General features: G+C 40.6%; 1 protein-coding gene across 1 annotated transcript in view; it reads left to right on the plus strand.

Annotated features, from left to right (window-relative positions):
* The window catches only part of arhgef39 (Rho guanine nucleotide exchange factor 39), a 41270-nt gene that overhangs the window by 5619 nt on the left and 15487 nt on the right, over positions 1-20164 (plus strand). Inside the window, exons 4-6 of the mRNA XM_004082996.4 lie at positions 4596-4716; positions 5078-5196; positions 15294-15364. Of these exons, the coding sequence (XP_004083044.1) occupies positions 4596-4716; positions 5078-5196; positions 15294-15364 (311 nt within the window). The remainder of the gene's footprint in view (positions 1-4595; positions 4717-5077; positions 5197-15293; positions 15365-20164) is intronic.

The following is a 20164-nucleotide window of genomic DNA, read 5'->3' on the forward strand; positions in this document are numbered from 1 at the left end:
AACACAGCTCATTGTAGCAGAGGAAGAATTCCATGTTTTCCTTAGACATTGGCTATTAAAAATGCGTGTTGTTCCTTAAGGTACAGTTTTAGATAAAGTACTTATAAGTGAGTACAAAAGTACTTTGTATCTGCAGTGGGAATAAATGCTGCTGCGTCTTATGTCAGAAGTTCACTCTTTCTTGTGTCTGTTGTGGAGTTTGTTTGATCGTGTTGGACTTTTCTTCATGTGTTTGGTTGATGAGTCATTTCTAATCCCCCATAAAGGACCTGGATCTCTATCTAGAAGTTGCATAGAGAGTAAATGTCGGCTTGGAAATATTTGGAAACTTTTCAGCCATGTTTGGAATGCTAATGTCACCTCCACCCACCTGCTGATAGCCAGATTGCTGTGGAAAAAGTATAAAAATGTAATCCCTAATATGATATTTATCATAATGGCCTACGGCAAAGAGAAGGGGAAGACACGGAAACTCTATTTTTCCCGCCCTTTGCCCTCGTTAGAACCCTCTCGGCTGCTTCTGCATCTCCTGATTATCTGAAGAGTCTACCTTAGCATGCAACTTCATTAAAATCTATTTAAATCAACTTCAATGGCAGTGCCGCTTCTTCCAGGATGCAGGAACAGAGCACGCTGTTAGAAGTCTCTGGGAACATCATTAGAGAGTGGGATTGTGAGTGTGTGTTGGGGGGAGGGGGGTGCTTTAAGTTTAGATAACGAGCTCCTTCCCAGGTGTCAACACCCTCAACCTGCTGAAGCCGTGTTACTGAAATGTGCCTGACAGGCTGAACGGCTGCGTTTCCCGAGCCTTGATGCTCTTGTTTTGTTCCCGAGTTCAGCAGGCGTGCTGTTTCTACAAAGTGGGCCCGGGTGCCCTGAAGGTAGAGTCCCCGTCTGGGTCCCGGTAAACACATCACCCGGAGTGAGAGGCCTTCAAATAACCTCGTCTGCCACGCTGTTAATTGACAGAGAAGAAATCCTCAGAACTTTGCTCCGCCTCCTCGCTCTCTTCTAAACGCCGCAGACTTTTTCTGAAAAACGGCGAAGCCGTTCTGTTGACTGGAAGCTAAATCCGTTCTGGGGAGGGGCGTTTTGAAATGCTCGTTTAAACTAGGCAGCTGTGATGTTTGGAGTCCGGTCTTGCGCTGGTGGTTGGGGACGCTGCTGTGACTCAATCGCTCTAAAAATCCAATCTAAAAGGATCACGCCATTTCTCTGGTTACTGTTTGATTTGAATGAAGTATTGGCATAAATACATAAATGCAGATGTTTTAACTTTTGCAAAGTAATTGATTTTGGGGTCGAGCATATATATTTTTGCTAGGGCAGGAGTGTCCAGACTTTGGAAAGAGGGCCAGATTTGGTGAGGTGGAAATGTTTGAGGACCTGACATTCTTTGAACTATTTTAATAACGATAAATATAAATGAACTGTTGAATGCAATGGCATGCTGTAATTCTCATGTCTTCACATAGAAAAAAAATTAGTCTAGAAATGCTTTCAATAAAATTATAAAATTCTACCAATAATACACAATTTATGGGCTGCACGTTGGCTCTTGCCTCACAACCTCACGACAAGAAGACCTCTGGTTCAAGTCCCGGCTAGGGGACCTGAATCTGAACACCAATGGGGGATCTTTCTGTGTGGTGTTTGCATGTTCTCCCCGTGCATGCATGGGTTTTCCCTGGGGACTCTGGCTCCCTCCCACCTAGGGGTGTGACGATAACCTCATCACCGCATCATTGCACTTTTTTTTAAAAGCTTTTTTTTTTTTTTTTTTTAAAGTTCTGCATCTGGTGCGTTATTGGAACTATAATAAACACATTAAACACGTTCATCTTTGCTGATAATTTACTTTTTCTGCTAGTCCTGTGTTCAGACTTCAAGGGTTTCTGGGGGAAGCCTTTTATTACTGTTCTCCTTCACTCCCTGCGCCGCGTCTCTCTCTCTCCCTCTACGCTGCACGCGCTCCCTCTACTTTCACACACGTGCGCGGTTTCAGAAGCACATGCACATCTTCATTCTACAACAGAGCTTTCCGTCTCGCGAGGAAATACAACAAATTTACTGCGTTCTAATTATTAATTTCCATTGTATTCATTTCCATTATAAGCTGCGTGCGTTCTTGAGTGTGCAACACGGCCGCTGGGGGATTTCCCAGGAACCATCTATTTACGTCCTGATTGATTTTATACTTTTTTACCAGCATAATCTTGTTTGTATATATGTAGTTTTTAACCTATACTACAGTTGCTTGATAGGTTTTTCAATGCCCATATTTTACATCCATAATATCTGCATAGGTGTTCAGAATGTACTCGAGTAGTGATCACAGAAGATGTGTCATACATGATCAATCAATCAGAGAATTAAAGGATTTGTACTTGTTTTCTTCAGCTATTTGCTTTGATTCCATCATTCCGGTTCAGCTCTTTGAATTTTTTTCTGCTAGCAGTTTAACTAAAATTGGATGTCAAATCCAGCGACACAGACGATGAGGTCATTGATGTGCACCTATCAGGATGAAAACAAACCGCTATAACTGCTAAGCGAAGCGTCTTCTCAGACAAGCAGAGGCTTTTGTTTAAAAAATTTCCAGACCTGTGATTCAGACTGGAGTCTGTCCAGATCCAGAGGATGTACAGCAGGTACAGAAAGTACTTAGACCCCTTTACATTTGTCAGTCTTTGTATAATTGCAGCCATTTACCAAAATCAGGAAAGTTCATATTTACTTGATGATGCACACTGAGAGCCTCATCTTGACAAAAGAAAAAAAACACAGAGGTGTAGAAGTTTCTGCTAGTTTACAAAAAAAAACCCGTGAAAAATCCAACGGTCATAAGTATTTACACTCTTTACTGTAACTCTCATATTTGACTCATATACTGTCTATTTCTTCTGATCCTCCTTGAGACGATTCTTCTTCTTCATTGGAGTCCAGATGTGTTTAATTAAACTGATCAGACTTGCTTAGGAAAGCCACACACCTGTCCATAGACCTTACAGCTCACAGTGCATATCAGACCAATGAGAATCATGTAGTTGAAGGAACTGCCCAAAGAGCTCAGAGACAGTAAAGTGGCAAAGCACAGCTCTGGTCAAGGTTACAAAATAATTGCTGCTGTTCTCAACACAGTTGCCTCCATAAATCCTTAAATAGAGGAAGTATGGGACAACCGGAACCTGACTTTTCAGACAAACTTGGCACTAGTTGGAGAAGAGTCTTAGTGAGAAGAACCCAAAGTTCTGGCTGAGCTCCAGAGAAGCTGCATGGAGATTTCAATAAGTTTCAATAAGTCAACTATCACTGCAGCTCTCCATCAGTCAGAGCCTGATGACGGAAACCTCTCCTCAGTGTGCAAGGTGTGAAAACCCACATTGAGTTTGCCCAAAAAAAAATCTCAAAATAGACTCATAGACTATGAGAAATAAGATTCTTTGGTCTGACGAGACCAAAACTGAACTTTTTTCTTTTTTTTTCAAAAGGGACAGGACGACTTGTATCGAAGGAATGATGAATGCAGCTAAGTACAGAGATATCTTGGAAGAAAACCTCATCCAGAGGGAACAGAACCTCAATCTGGAGCTGAGGTTCACCTTCCAATAAGAAAATGACCCATGGCACAGTGCTAAAATAACAGAGGGGCTTCAGAAAAACTCTGTGACCCCAGCCAGAGCCCGACTCCATATTCCAGACTCCAGACTCTGAATATTTATGACCATGGGATTTTTTAGTTTTTCTTTTTTTGTAAATTCACAGTAACTTCTACACCTCTGTTTTTCCTGTCAAGATAATTAATCTAGTGGTCTTTATAGAGAAGTCAAATGAACTTTTCTGATTTTGGCAAATTACTGCAATGACACAAAGAGTTAAACATTGTAGAGGGTTTGACTACTTTCTGAAGCCTCCGTAAATGTAAAGAGTTTAATATATAAAAAAAACACACATGGCAAAAATACTGCAGAACCCTCAGATGTGGGGAAACCATCTGGTAGATGGGAAATCCACCACATTTTATGACGTTTTATAAAAGCTTAATATGCCAAGGGTTGCACGGTGACGCAGTGGTTGGCACCCTTGCCTCACAGCAAGAAGGCCCCCGGTTCAAGTCCTGGCTGGGGGACCTGAAACAGTACATCAATGGGGGACCTTTTTGTGTGGAGTTGCATGGGGTTTTCTCCGGGGTCTCCGGCTTCCTCCCATCGTCCAAAAGCATGCTCCAACGGTGTGAATGTGAGTGTGCATGGATGTGTGATGAGTGGCCCTGCGACAGACTGGCGACCTGTCCAGGGTGTCCCCTGCCTTCCCCCGTAAGTGGCCGGGATAGGCTCCGGCAGCCAACCAAAACGAAAGAAGATGAATAAATATGACAAATATATGAGAGGCATGTGTGTCAAATAACCAGCCAGTTTTCAGTTGGGATTGGTCATGATCTGCATTCTTCTGCTTTGGGAATCACACCTCTTTAATGTTGTCTTCCATGTGAAGCTCTTCTGTAGTTCATCCATCCACAGATCCTAAGTAGTTACAAAAATACCTGAAACCTGTTGTTTTTATAGCCTGAAATATGTTTTCTTTTCCCTTTGCAGATCCCTGCTTGTCCATTTGGAGAATGGATACTTTGGAAAGGGCTTGGCTCAGTTCTGCTCTCATTTGCATCACTACACTGTCTATGCGGACAACATTTTCAATGCCAAGAAAGTGCTTGTGGTGAGACCAGATTTCCGTCAAACCCCTCCGAAATGTTTATTTTTGCTTTTTGCCGAAGTGCTCTAAACAGACAGAAGCAGGAAAGCCAATTTCAATCTGATGTTGGTTTTCTTTCTCTCAGCCAAACAGCTGGGAGAAAGAGTCGTTAATATCATATAATTAATATGATTGGACACCTTTTTGTTGTAACAGTTAAACCAGGTTCAAGTGACGCAGATCCACACATCTAATGTACAAGAACTGGGCCCACCAGTGTGACAACGTCCTGAAGTTAATTTGAAGGCCTCATTTTGATGTGATCCGGCATGTTGGATCAAACCAGACTGAGAACAACTTCCCCTTCTCTGAACTTGTTTCCTAGGTTCAGCTGAAGAAGAACAAGGCCTTCAGACGCTTCAAGAAGCTGCAGGAAGCTCGGCCAGAGTTCAGCAGCCACAAGCTGGAGGACTTACTTCAGTTACCCATTGAGCGGATCCATCAGTAAGATGCCGGGGGTTCTTTCTCCTCCCTCTCAGTTGGAGCACGTCACTTCTAGAGTACAGATTTCTTTTGTTTGACCTGTAATTTGTAAAGAAAAGAAGGTAGTGCTGGGCGATACGGCAAAAAAAAAAAATCGATTTCCGATTTTAATCTTTTTTTCCTCCCTTTACATTCTTTAGCAAAAAATACAATATATAAGAAAACCTCTTATTTTAACATTTCCTTTGGTAGTTGGCCTAAGCACAAAGCACAACTAAATACAAGTAATAAATATGTTTGTAAAAGAATGCAGCAGGTGTTTTGTGAGCTGTTGCCAGCTTGAGCATCAAATTTATCATACTCCACTTGTAGAAACTAGATTCTTCAAACAGGTTTTGCAGTGTGTGCGGTTTGTTGCTTCAAGTCTGAAGTCCCAAGACCAGTTCCATAGAACCGAAGAAATTGCTGTGCTGTTCACCGTTCGGCATGTCCCTTCAGAGGTTAACAGCGAATGAGCTTTCACGGATTCGGACAGGTGGTTTGACAGAGATTTTTACGCCGCATGCCCGTCTTGACGCAGCCCTGTGTTTTATCTGGGCTTGGGGACCGGCACAGGAAGATCCAGCTCAAACAACTATGAATTTGTGGTTTAAAGCACTATTCTGACGGATTTCTTTTTAACGTCCTAACAGGCTGAAGGTTAACTGAGGAATAACAGGGACATAGATCAGCACTGATTTGTTAAGGATTATGGACTAAAGACACAAAACAAACTGTCCACAGTTCCACCTTAACCAGGAAAGAGCAGGACGGAGAGCGGTTCCCGCGGTTACACAGCTGCCTGCCTCTGAGCACTAAGCACATAATGACCTTGGGACCTCAACAGTTGCACAGCCTTCACATAAAGCATGCTGCCTCTTTACAATGAGCTGCCCGCTGGGCCATTCTCTCACTGTACCAAACACGGTGTTAGAGCAGATACCCAAGGCCTTCAATTACTGCCATCTCCAGCACCTCTACCTCTATTATTTAACAAACACGGCCAATAAAAGCAAAGAGGGCTGCTATTCACAGCCACAATCAGCTCTAGACCCCACGGATGTCGTAGCGACCTTGGCTGGGAGGACGCTAATGACTTCTGGAGCCGGCTCTGCTGACTGCCTCTAAATACAAGCGATGAGTCCATTCCTTCTCCAGCTCCACAAGAGTCTGAGGTTTAGGTCCAGAGCTCCCGCCATCACCGCAGAATTCAAATCTTTTACGACTGCCTGTCATTTCCAGCACAGGAACCAATTCAAGTACTGCAGCAGGGATTATCCTTTCATGTCAAAGTTATCACACAGCTGACTTTCTCTTCACAACAGATGATAAAAACACACTTATGTGTAAAAAAACTCATCTATACCAAACAATGAGAGGGGGAGCTTTTCTTCTTCTCAGACATGACTGCTGTGCTGTAAAAACCACAAGCGTAAAGGAATGTTGTGTTTTTACTATAAAAAAGAATTGTGGGAAATCAGAATTCAGCCATCACTGCACAGCACCAAACACAGAGTTCTGTCCGGTTCTGAAGATGCCTGTCTCGTCCAGGTCTACGTTTACTTATGTTTTATAGCGGCAGTTGCTTCCTCACACACCGTCCCAGAATCTTTCATTTGTCCTCCAGTGTTAAGGGGCAGTAAGCGCCTCTTGATGAGGGGCCTAAGCCAGCTCTCCAAAACCTAATCTAAACAGTTTAAGATGTTGTTCCCGTTTCGGCATATCCCATCAGGGGTCGCCACAGCAAATCACCCTAATCCTTTTTCATGATATTTTATCTGTAGGTCAAGTTATTCAAGCATAAACTGACCAATCAGGTGCTTTTAATGAAAGTAGGTGGTCGTGTGTCGAACGTTTGGAATGTTTGACAAATTCTCCAGAGCTTGATTTGAAGTGGTAGGGGTGTGTCAAGATGACTTGGATGTGGTGGAAAGGTTTAATCAGACTGGGAAAACTGTTTGGTTCGGATCCAGTCCGCTTAACTTGGTCCGGATCAAGTCCTGAACATTTGGGTTTGGTCTGTATTCGACTGCTGTCAGTTGGACTTTCCTGTTTTCAGTCTAAAACCCGTAAACAAAACCACCTGACCAAATCCTTACATATCTTTTTTTTTCCCTTTTCCTCTAGTTTTAATTGTTATATATTTCCTTTATTTTATTTTTTATAATCTTTGCTTTAATCATTTTCTTTACTCAAATTGCACTTTTGTTAAAAACGTGATTTATACAATGAAAAGGTTATCAAGATTTTAAATCAGATTACATTCATAAATCAAACAGATTCAGGAATTTGATGTCAGTCTTCAATACAAAAAAATGATAACATTAGTGTTTGTGTGTGTTTGCTTTTTAAATATTTGCTGTGCAACACTTTTTCCTCAAAAGTGTGACAGTGTCTTGGATTGCAGCTGTCAAATTCTGTCTTTGCATTTAGAACACGAAGCTTAAGTCCAAATTTGGTGGGTTCACAAGATTTGATCTGAGATGACTTTAACAGAACAGAAGAAAACATCAGTGCATGTGAATGAGGCAGTAGTTCTAATACTCCTGCCGCTCTGCAGACACTAACTGTCCTTAGAATGCCACAAGTTTATGGCTAAAACCGGCATAATCCTAAATTATGTCAAGTCAAGTCAACTGGACTTGAGGTTTCTCCACATATCCAAGTAGCTTCATCAGTCTTAGAGGTGCTGGATTCAAGCTGTTGACTGTAAATGAGAGGTGGACAAAACGACCCCCTCCCCCCTCGCGTTCCAAACCAGAAGTACCCGCTTGATCCAAGAAACCAAAATCCCATAGACATCTATAGAGAAATAAACAGCTGTTACTCCGTCATTCTAACGGTCAGAATAGCCATTCTTGATCTGATATCTTTTCCTTAGCATCGTCTGTCGCATTTTGCGACCAAAATTTGAGAGTGTGCGACCAGTAAATCCCCCCCCCCCCTCCGTATTTTTTATACATTTAACGTAAAAACGGCACGTCAATGATCAATGAAATAATCAATGAGACGCAAGCGCACACGCACGCAAACACACACAAACTCGCACACATACTCATGAGACGAGAGCACACTCTCGGGTAAGTGGCTTAAATGCGTGTAGGGGGAGGGGCCTAGAGATAATCGAGCGCGCGTAAACATCTGTGGGAAGGAAACGGAGACAAATATCATCACAACCTGTGCGTACCTTGAAATGAAATGAAAGTTTAATTTTAATGCGTCCTGCCAGTTTGTATGAATGACACCTTTTCATTGTCGTGTGCGGAGCTGACAAACCAACCAATCACACTGGAGTAAATGACTATTGGGGGCGTGACAATGACCGGGCTTGAAAGCAGGAAACCTGACAGCCCCCTCCCCAGACCACATGAAGGAGTTCCTTACTTTCCTTTTTAGAACGTATCTATTCGCTCGTAATTTTCTAAATGCATGAAGTCCGTGCTGAACTTTTCTCTGGGCCGCACAGACCCGGAGGTTACGGGGGTTACGGTTAAGCGCGCGGCGTCGCATCCCCCCAACAAAAGGGTTTATGCACGGCTGTTAGGGCAGCACACCGCTCCCGCGGGAGTCGGGTCATCTGAGGAGAATAAATGTCCCACACCTACATGCGTGACAGCTAACGGGGCTTGAACTTTAAACACGTGCGAGCAACAACACGGTTTAGTCTGAGACGCACTTAAAACACGTGGTGAAAATGCAAGGATAGAAGTGTTTGAGATGAACCAGCGGCTCGCCTGGATCATTGGGTTCAGTTCAATTTAGTTTTAATATTCCTCTCCCCCTTAGTATGATCTGTGTTATTATATATTTTATATTTATTTGAATGTTTTGTAATGGATGTAGCCTATTTTTAATCAATTGGTATTTTAAATTATTTCAATTTCTCACTTAACTACAAAAACCATCAGGACACATGTCCCATAATGCATTGTTTTGTAGTCATAGGGCAGCTTTCAGTCAGTTCAGTACTAAATTTCCAGCTGCGTTCGGTAGGTTGGGGCCTTGATGCCCCCGCCCCTTTCTCCTGATATTTTTGTGATGATTGACAGGTGATGTTGGAGCAAAAACAAAATTACATGTCACACACCAGGTGATCTGAACAGCGTTGCGTCCACCTGGGTGATCTCAAACACGCTTATTGTGCGTCTTGGCTGCACTTATTTGGTGTCACCAAGATAAATTTCCATCAGTTATTGATCTCAGGTATCTGTATCGATTGTTCTGATATCTAGTGAACATCGCCCGTTCTTTTACAGTTTACCTTCTTCTGTCAGTTTACCTTGTTGTTGCACCTTCAAAAGTGCAGATTAAAATGTGACATTGAATTTGAAACAGCGCATTGTAATTTCTGCATCTATTTTTAAAGTTTTTATTCATAATACAGTGGAAATTAGTAGATTTGGTTAGAATGTTGATTTACGGTATGCGCCCCTAAATTTTCTGGTTGTGCCCCTAAAATTTTCAGTTGGGGGCCACTGTGCTCCTAGTTAAAAAAGTTAGTCTGGAGCCCTGCTTGGTACTTGGTATAGAAATGTTGACTCGGACCAACATGGCGACTAAATTTGGTGACTTCATTTTGCTGTAGCAGGATGTAAAGTTTTCTAATATGGGTGACGTGCACGCGTCTGTCCAGATCTCTCTTATACGGTCAACGGTTCAAGCCCATCACAGGATGTTTTGGGTGTGGTCGTGCCAGAGTTTTGGTCTTCTTTTGAACTAAAGCCGGGGCAGCACGGTAAACGGACTTGTGTCTCTAAGTGTTCTATCTTTATTGTTGTTCATAAGCAGTTGCAGCTTCCAGGGGTTTTCTCTGTCGTCCAACCATGTTAACATGTTCTCTGTCTGTACTCTGAGCTTTGTGCTGCTGGCCATGTTACATTACTGCTGTGCTTCATCTTTATCTCACTTCCGAACAGAATGCTCAGTTTCTTAAACCCCTCCCCCGATGGGAGGGACTTATTTCTAACTTTGAAAGGGACATTGCACCCTTTTTTAACTAATGGCCATAGCCTCAGACTGAATAAGAGACCTCTGATTCTCTTTACATTTTGCTGCAAACCTTCAATGATCTAGAAGGCATGATGAAGGAGCTTGTCATCAGCAAACAGGAGACAGTTTCTGTTCTGTTCATTAGACTTGATTCAACGATGAAAGGCAGCCGTAGCAGAGTTAGCCACATTTAGAAATTATACAGCTACATTTTATTTAACAGCATTCTGGTGTTTAGCAGAATGAGAAATTGTGCACACTGGAAAGGTTTGGACTCACCCAGCACAGAGCTTTCTGAAGCTGAGGTTATCATAAATTGCAGCGTTGGAGCTGAATCATTTTTTTTAATCGTCTTTCTGTCTTTGGTTTGCTCATAATGGCCGGAACAGCAAAGCTTCGTGAGGATTGGTACACATTTTTCAGAATAGTCCTCATTAGAGCTCTCCTTTTTGTTCCATAGCTGCTTTAATTAGATTTTCTTCTCCTCTCCATAATTAAAACAAAGGGCTCTGCTCTAATTAGGCCTGTAATGTATTTGTTATTACAAGATTGGACAAGAAGCTCCTGTTAAGTGAAGTAGGCCAAAGCTGATTCTGTTTGTCTTTTTGTCATGTCGAGCTCTGAACAAGCTGAGCTCATGCATGAACAAGTGAGCAGGTCAACTTGCAGCCGATTTTCATGCACTTTTAGGACTTCCCACCACTAATCAGCATTTCATACAAGTCTATAGGGCTGGGGCTAATTCTCAATAGTCTTTCATTTATCACAATACAGAACACGTATCTCAATGTTATAAAATAATACACTTTTTCTTTTTTCTTTTTCTGTTCTTGTGCATATTTACTTCAGTATTCACAAAGAATTTTGAGGTTAATTTGAACTACCGTATTTGTTTGCATGAACATTGCATGAATTGTCAATTAGCGTAATATATTTGTGCTCCCCTGTCTGCCAATGCACAGCTTTTGCCTAAACCTCTCCAACGATCTTTAAATGATGAATTTCACAGCTATGATTTGAGTTGTTGTACAATCACATCCGTTCATTTTCTGAACTCACTATATCCCTTTTGTGGTTGTGGGGTTGCCAGAGCCTGACCCGGCTACTGTTGGGCAAAGGTGGGCTACAAACTAGACTGTTGCAGGGTACACAATCACTCCCACACACACTCACACACCTAGGGACACTTGGCGTAATGAATGAATCTATGAAGCATGCTTTTGGACTTTGAGAGGAAGCCGAAGTGCCCGAAGAAAACTCACGTATGCACGGGGAGAACATGCAAACTCCCAGGTCCCAGTTTGGATTTGAACCAGGGCCTTCTCACTGCGCCGCTGGCGGATGTGTGTTCCAATGAAACGCTAACCCCTAATTCAAAAGTTCCAAAAAACGGGGCGGGGAACTGACTCAGGACTGTGGATCAATTAGTATAAAGCCACACAAGAACTCATAAGTTACATTGTTCGGTTTTATTTATTTTCTGATTGGCAAGAAGAACATGCTAAAAACACCAAACACACAATTTTCATTGAAGTTAGTCTTTAAATTTTCAGGTTCATGAAGGACAATCTATAAACCGCTGTTATCAGCGTATAGGGCTTTTATTCAACTGTTTTTGTCGATTTTGAAGTTCAGGGTCTGTGTGTGTTTGCATGTGTGTGCGTGTTTGTCTTTCTCAGGCCAGACACATTTTTTGTTTGATTAACTTCTACAGTCTACACAAGCGCTAATGTTGGCCAGAACTACACATTTTCTGCCAGGCGCATGAGCTCAGGGGTAAATTCATGGAACTTTTTATATCGTTCAATTGATTAAACCAGTGGTCTCTACTGGTACTCCAGCCTTCATGTTTGGTTCCTCATGAAAACTGTTCTAAATAGAGACTCTGCAGCAATAATGTAAATACTTCAGATAAAAAACAGTGGAAGGCAGGAAAAAGTTTGCCCTCCCTGTAACTGTGAATTTATGCGTTTTAATAAATGCAACCTGTCACAAACGAATAGCTACACCTTTTTTTTGTTGCTGTTTTAATCTTTATTGTGCATTAAAAAAGCGCAATTAAGCAATCTTGAGGGGCTTTGTTTTTTACCATTTCCTTGTTTCCTGCACTTTTAAAATTTGATTCTATAAATATTTTAGCATTCAAATTACCCTGTTGCATACACCACTTCTTATCCGTGCGACCAAATCGCAGCCAAGCTAAGGATCGTGCAGGCGCCATGAGCTGCCAGTTTCTGCTGCACTTCTCCTCTGAAAAAGTGGCTCAGAGCAGAGCCAGGCAGGACTGAAGGCTGAGACAGACACTGGAAATCAATTTCAGCTGTCGATGCGCTTCAGGGTCACTTTGTCCAGACGACAGGAGGTGAGACTTTTTGGAAGCTGAAGATAAAAACCAGGCACCAGGTCGCGTTTTGTGTATGGATCTGTTTGGTTCTCCCTGCTAATGTTTACGCTTCCTTTCTCTATGAAATGTAAACACAAACACCAGGCTACAATTTAGTATATTTCTAGGTCATTTGTAGAGGTGGAACCTTCTCACCGGGTGTCTGCATTGGTCTTGTTCAGCCCTTATTACTTTATTGTCTGGAAAGCTAATTCCAACCTTTAAAAGTCAATCCAAATCATTTCCACCTCTAGATTTCTAACACGTTATTTGTTGTGTAATAATTTATATCAAAGCATGCCGAATTATTGCATAAGGCCTCTCAAGTGTGCATTTTCAAAAATGAACGCACTTAGCCGAAGTAACCGTCCTTCGCGTCCGACGGTTGCTTCCGGAAGTGCGTTAATTCCTGATAATGCACACTTCAAAGGCCATTAACCCACTTATACCATGGTCACTTACAAAAGAAATACATATTTTATCAATTTTTAGTACTCTATTCTTTTGTTTTGTTCAGTTTAAATTGCTTTTTTTCACAAAAAGTGGACAATTTTGTTACATGGTGCGGCGCATTGTCACAGAAACATGACAACAGCACTGACCTCGACTGCAGCGGCAAAGGAAAGCGATATACCGTATATGCTGGTCGTCATGATGGGTTACATAAAGCATCAGTTCAGAGAGAAAGTTTTTGTCCAGTTGATGAAGCTAAAGGTTGTTTTAAAGAAGCCGGCGCAGTGATACAGAACATTTAAGGTAGGTGACCGGAACTTCTTTTTTAGGCGTGCACTATCACTGTGGATTATCACTTTTTAATCCACACTGAGCAGCCAATCAGAATCGAGTATTCACTCGGATCATGGTATAAATCAGTCTTGTACACATCTTTGTTTATATTATCATAAATGCTCCATAAATTATTCTTTCCACCTAAAGTACCTTATGAAACAGCAATTTATGTTTTGCATCAGCAGCACCAGCGTTTCACTGTAATGACGGTAATGTTGTTGTTAATCCAGAATGCATTTGATAAATAAAATTCATCTATCATTCATAAAAGGATATATCATTGTTTAATATTTGTTACTATTATGATGTGTTCACTTATTTATAATGTTTTATTTTCCGCTATTTATGTTTTTTTCCAGATTTTCCCCCCACATTCTTTTATATTTCTTGTGCGTGTAATTTGTCTGACCAGCTGACCCGTATTAAATTATTTAAGATCTTTATCCAAAGAATAGTTGAAGAATAGAAGTTTAGTTCCAAAAACAGAGGGACATCTCCCTTTTACATTTGCTTTTACTCTGCATGATACAAACATAAAATTACCTCTCAAATTAGAATGTTCCTCTTTTTTTAATGACTGCACTCTCAAGGGCAAAATATTTTTTAAGGCACAAAAACACATTTCCATAATTCTTATAAAACACATTATCTGTACATTTTTAAAGTATTTGATTTTTTTTAAACAGTTCATTTGTGCATTCATAACATTATTTATTGCTTTTTGGAAATTTAATTTTTGAATCAATAGTTATTTTACTGGAAGTATAAAATAATTGAGGTTTAATATAAAATGGCAAGAATTTTTTACTCAGTCTTCTTTTGGTTCTGTGATGTATACCTATGGCTTTAGATTTTATTTTTATTTTTTTTTATTCAACATGTGGTTTCCAACTAAGCTGGTGGTCAATAATGACTTCAAGGAATTTTTTTCATGAACATATGCAATTTCTGTTCCATCAAAATGAAGTTCTATATTGTTCTTGGCTTTATCTGTACCAAGAACCTTAAATGTTGTTTTCCTTTTAATTAACAAATAACTTGTTAATCTCAAACCAATTTTTAAATTTAACCATCTCCCTGTCTATTTCTAAAATGAATTGAAAGGAAATCTTGACCTGAACAACATAAACTTGTATTATCTGCAAAACTAACAAGCACTAATTTTTCTGATACCTTGACAAGATCATTTAAATAAAGTATAATTAATTTGGTCCCAGAACAGAGCTCAGGGGAGTTCCACATGTTATTGTAATTTGTTCTGACACATCATCAATTTCAACACATTGATCGTCTTTTTTATTTGTAATAACTTGGCAACCAGTTCTTAACCACTCCTCTAATACCAGAATGCTCACATTTTAAAAAGTAGCGACTGTATCAAATGTTTAGCTTAAATTAAAAAAAAAAGCCACTTGTTTTCAAAAATTTGAGGAAACTATTTATTTATAAAAAAAACCTTTTATCGGTTGATTTCTAATAAAAGACCCATTTGAAAAAACCCAAACTTAAAAATCAAACATCATCGTCCAGTCAGGAATGTCCCATAATACCTACCTTTCCGGTTTCTTCTTGTGTTTTGTTTTTTTAATATTTCATGTTGATTTCTGAAAATTACTTTGGTTTGTCGAACGTTTTACATTTATTTTGTTTCATTTTATTGAAATAGTGTTTTGGTTTCTAAAATTTTGTTTTAATTTCTAAAATGTAATGTTATTTTTTTCATTTGTTTTTGCTTTTTTGTTTTGATCTTTTATTATGATTTTCGCATTGAGGGATTTGCCCTTCAAGGCCACCGTAGTGGTCAGCCAAAGTCAATTTAAAGGTTAATGACATTTTATATATATCTTGGCTTCTAAAATATAGTTTTTTGTACTTTTGTTTTCAAGAGAGTAAATATTGTTTGTGTTTTTTTGTGCAGATATAAACATTTCCTACAGGATCTGACCGCGAACACGAGTCCAGATGACCCAGAGTTTGAGCAGCTTTCAAGTGAGTGTCTTGTTGGTCATTCTTCTGTTTCCTCGTCTTACTCTGCAGAAATTGGGTGAATAAAAATTTGATTTTTACAGAATCCTTTAATAGTAAAAAAAAACAAAAAAACCTTTCTTCTATAACTGAAGTATAAAAGATAGTGTGGGGTGGAGACATCACTAAAACTGATCCGAGACGTCAGTGAGGAAGTCAGCCGTTGTCAGTGTGAAGCTGAGGCGCTGCTGACAGAGGAGGAAGAACGGAAAGTTTCAGTTGGAGGCTCAGCCCAGATGTTTGACAGGACAACCTGTGTTCGGTGGCGAACTCCTTCTCCTCCTCTATAGCTCTGAACCTCTGAGTGCATTGATTTTAATAAAATGGAATGGATTATATGTAATAGAAATGTCTCTGCCTGATCCATCAAATCAATTACAACCGAGGTGTTGACGAATATGAAGACATCAGAGCACAAATGTGATTCATGTGCGTGACGTGTAAAACAGTCATTTGTCCTATTAAATGTTCTGCTGTGGGAGACATCACTGTGTGATTGACACACACACACACAAATATGGATGTTTGCATCTGTGGACACATTTACCCCTAATTTACACAACTTTCTCCATCATTTTTTAAAGCTTCTTTATCCAAAGACCCTAAACTGGTTTGAAGCCGACACTATTTTTCCACTGACCAAGGCTCACCTTTCAGGTGGGGTTCACTTCAGTGTAAACGCAAACTGACTTCCCACAGTCCAAAGAGAGGAAGGCCTTTGCTCCTGTCTCAAATGTGTTTGTAAATGCAACCTTCTCCATTCATAAGTATCTATATTTGTTTCTGCTTTAATACTTTTTAGCCACTTCCTGTCATTTAAATGGAGGATTACTAGGGGGTTCTCTTGTGTTAAAGGGCTTTTGTATATTCTGGTCTATACCAGACAGGGGTTGACATAGCCCAGAAATTTGCACTGGCCCATAGGGCCAGTAGTTTTTGAAACTTACTGGCCCTGCCTGAAAGTTACTGGCCCGACACCGCGCATAGCGGGACCCGCCGCTCCGCAGGTGCTTGCAACTTTGGGGGGTCCGGGGGCATGCCCCCACGGAAACTTTTAATATGGTGCAATTTGGTGCATTCTGGTGACATCATTTATTTCTACACTTTTCAATGACTGAAAATAGACCATATCAAATTTAAATCTGCTCTAGTCTGTTTCAGATGTTTTGAAGAGAGCACTGCAGTGTAGTAGGTAACACTAGTTCAGAAGTTTTCATGGTGCTTCTAACGGCAAATATCGCAATAAATCATAAACCTTAAATGTGTTAAAACAATCTAATGGCAGCTTGAACCATTTAACGAATCAAATAAATCCCTTAATGCATTTGACCAATCGGATGGACGCCTTCACATTGTTGACCAATCAGATGGAGCCCTGTTATGTTAGATGTTCGTAACCTATGTCAACGTGGGTCATTTGGAGTATAATTTTTAAACTGGGAATGGTTATTTGGTTGTTTTGCTGTTTGTTTATATACCGCAAATTATATCGTTATCGCAATTTTAATCTCTGATATCGCATATCGCGAGTTTTCCTCATATTGTGCAGGTCTAACTGAGATCATTCAGCTAACTAGAAATACTTACTACTTAGAGTGTTGTAAAGAAAAACAAAATTAAGTAGTTTAACATTCTACTGCATTTGAGTCTGAGATTCAGGTATTTGGAGTTGCCTTTGATTCTTTGACATTCATCTTAAAGCTTAGTGGATACAGTTTCATCTTCAATGCATTCATTAAATATCTTGTTGTCCATACTACTAATTATACCCACTACTCCATCCAACATATTCCTATCTATTCCTGCCATGTCTTCCACATCTCTGACATGCTTCAGTCTCTCTTCAGTGACGGTGTCGGATTTATAATCAAATGTAATAATAACCCACTGGCTTGTGCCTTCGTTGTTGCTGTTTAACATTGTTTTGTATTGAATTGTTACATTCAATAAAGTTTGGGGGAAAAAAGTAGTGAGCGCGTGCCGCGTGGTGCTCGGCAGTGAAAGCCGCGCGCGCGCAGGCGGGAGAGAAGGAGAAGTGATCAAAGGTTTCCCATAGAAACCCTTGAAGTCTGAACACAGGACTAGCAGAAAAACTAAATTATGAAGACGAGGTAAATCTACACGTTTTCGCAAAATTTACTTTATTGAAAAAGGTGAAGAATATATAAACCGTTAGATATTTTAGTGGCCCGAGCGGACAAGTGAAAAGTAAAGTCTTGTGGTCCGCACTGCTCGAAAAACAGGACCGGGCCAGCGGACAAATGGCTATGTCGAGCCCTGTCAGAAAAAAACCTTTTTCTAATCTGATTCTGAGGACGCCCGCTTCAGCCTGGTACAGGCTGATCCGGGGAAAAACTGCTCCGTTAAACTGGTCCGTGGCCTGAAAAAGGTTGGTTATGCAGCCAACAGGAAGACTGCGGTAAAGTGATGTTGTTATCAACTTTTAAAGTGGGGGGGAAAAAAGAAAGCACAGAAGCAGCTCCATCTGCATGTGAGTTGGATTTTGACATCACTAATTGGGAACGGATCAGAGGATATTAAGTGGGCGCTGTATTAATAAGTAAAATCTTGAGCGTCAACAGGAATCTTCAAAATGACTAATTTCAGTTGTAAGATAAACAGAAAGTCTGACTCAAGTGCAAATACACACAAGGAATTATTTATGTGCATCAATTAAAATCTCATTGCTGCAGCGCTGCCTTTGCTTACAAATTAAAACCGCTATGGCCTCTAAGATGAAGGTACAGCTGTGGTTGTGCCCGCTTTTCCATCCTCCTCTCATTAGAGAGAGAGGGGGGGGGGGTTCTCAGCTTGCTTGTGTTTTTGAGGAAATGCAGTTGAAAAGAAATCCAGACAAATCATTCTGTACTTGATTAAGTGAACTAGCTCGGAGAATCCCAGGAGTCTGTTGTGTTGTTGCTTTGCTTTTGTTTGCTTTTCCTCTAAGGCTTTCCTCTTTTCTCTGGATTTAATTGTTGCGGCGCTTCTAGTGGTTGTCTCGGCGTGCTTCACAGCGACACTGTAACGCCTGTCGTCGCTCTGAACGCGGCTGTCAGGAGGTCGGCGTGCCGGGCTCGTGGTTGAACTCCGGCGGACAGTAAATGAGAGGAAGAGCTGCTGTGGCAGATGTCCTCAGCATCTCTAATGGGCTCTATGTATTATTGAAATCTCACTCCGAGAACAATGTAATTAGTTAGGAGTTGTTTTTCTAAAGAAGGTGGCATAAAAGACTCCACACACTTGTAACGGAAGGAAACTCTGCACGGACACCTTGTTGGCTTTACATGCTAATTGTGGTGAAGTTAAGTGAGCCAATTAGCTGATTGTTCTTTCAGCGCAGACGAGTCGCTGAGCGTTTCCGTCTCCACAGCACAGCAGCTAAGTTGATCTTGAAATTAGAGTCCATCTGTTTCCAGCTATTTTGGAAGCGTTAATGAGCGATTGAAAGTTCACAGGCATCGCGGCAGCTGACACTCTGTAATTGGACATGTCTGTCTGTCTTGGTGATTGTTCTGCTTGTTCTTCACGCCACATTTCAAAGCTTCTCCCAGTTTGTTGCAGGGATGTCTTCATGCAGGTATCAGTGGAGCCGTGCAGTTCATATTAGACAGACACACTAATGATTTTATGATGCCAAGACATTCAAAGTTTGTCTGCTGCTCTTCCATAGCAGCAACTACTAACTCTTAATAGAAAAACACTTCAATTTAAAATCCTTAAAAGTAAAAAATATAAAATATAAAACTGTGGTTTGTGGTGTTGGGCAAATGTTGACAAACCTGCTTCATTTGTGAGCAGAATCTACTATTCACATAATGATAAAATAATTTGGCCTGTTTGGAAGGATCAGGGCTAAAGTGGATTACAATAGTCAATAATCGATTTATTCTGGCTTGGTTTGATACTTTCCTTGTATTTTTTGTGTAACTCACTCAATCCATTTAGTGAAAAGAAACCGCAGAGTTTTCTGCTAAAATTAAACGAATCCTGACCGAAAACAACGGAGGATTGGAAAAAAGTGCAGCTGGTGGTGACACGCAGGAAACCAGAAAACGCAATGAGCTTCTTCCAGTGTATGTAGCCACAGGGTCTCCCTGTGCAGGTCCCCAGCCCGGGTAAAATACAAGGTTGGGTCAGGAAGGGCATCCGGCGTAAAAATGCATAACCTGTGAGAATCTGTGAAAGCTGACTCGCTGTGGTGGGATGTGCTAAAAAAGCGAACAACAACTCTCTCGTGTCAGAGTTATTCTAATGCAAGATTTGACTGGTCCTGCCGTGAACCTCGAGCTAAATCTGCTGCTCTGGTGTGATCACGACTTTCTGAAGTAAACCCTGACTGATTAATAAAATCTTATATGGACAACAGCAGACACCACACTTTTTGAATTGGTTAGATCCACGCAAGTAGTCTTAAGTGCATTTTTGTGTTGCACAAAAATCACCAACGGGAACATACACGCGCCGTTTATGGACCTGTCTGAAAATCCGTAAATTTTGGCTATGTGTTACAAGATAAATAAGATCCATACTGAAATGCAAATCATGTAAAGATCCAGGTCAGTTCCTGTTGGGATGCGACAAAAAACTACCACATAGGACACAAGTCTAAACTCCTTTGTAAGCTACTTTTATTAGCATGAAAATTTATTTGATTGAACTGGGTTAGAGAGAAACCTCCTACTAAAACTCAGTGGTACAAAGACGTTTTCAAAAATATTGACCAATAAAAAAGGGTTAAGTACAAAGGTAAAGTGTAATGATGAC

Source organism: Oryzias latipes, chromosome 23 (genome assembly GCF_002234675.1).
Source record: "Oryzias latipes chromosome 23, ASM223467v1".
Taxonomy (NCBI): Eukaryota; Metazoa; Chordata; class Actinopteri; order Beloniformes; family Adrianichthyidae; genus Oryzias; species Oryzias latipes.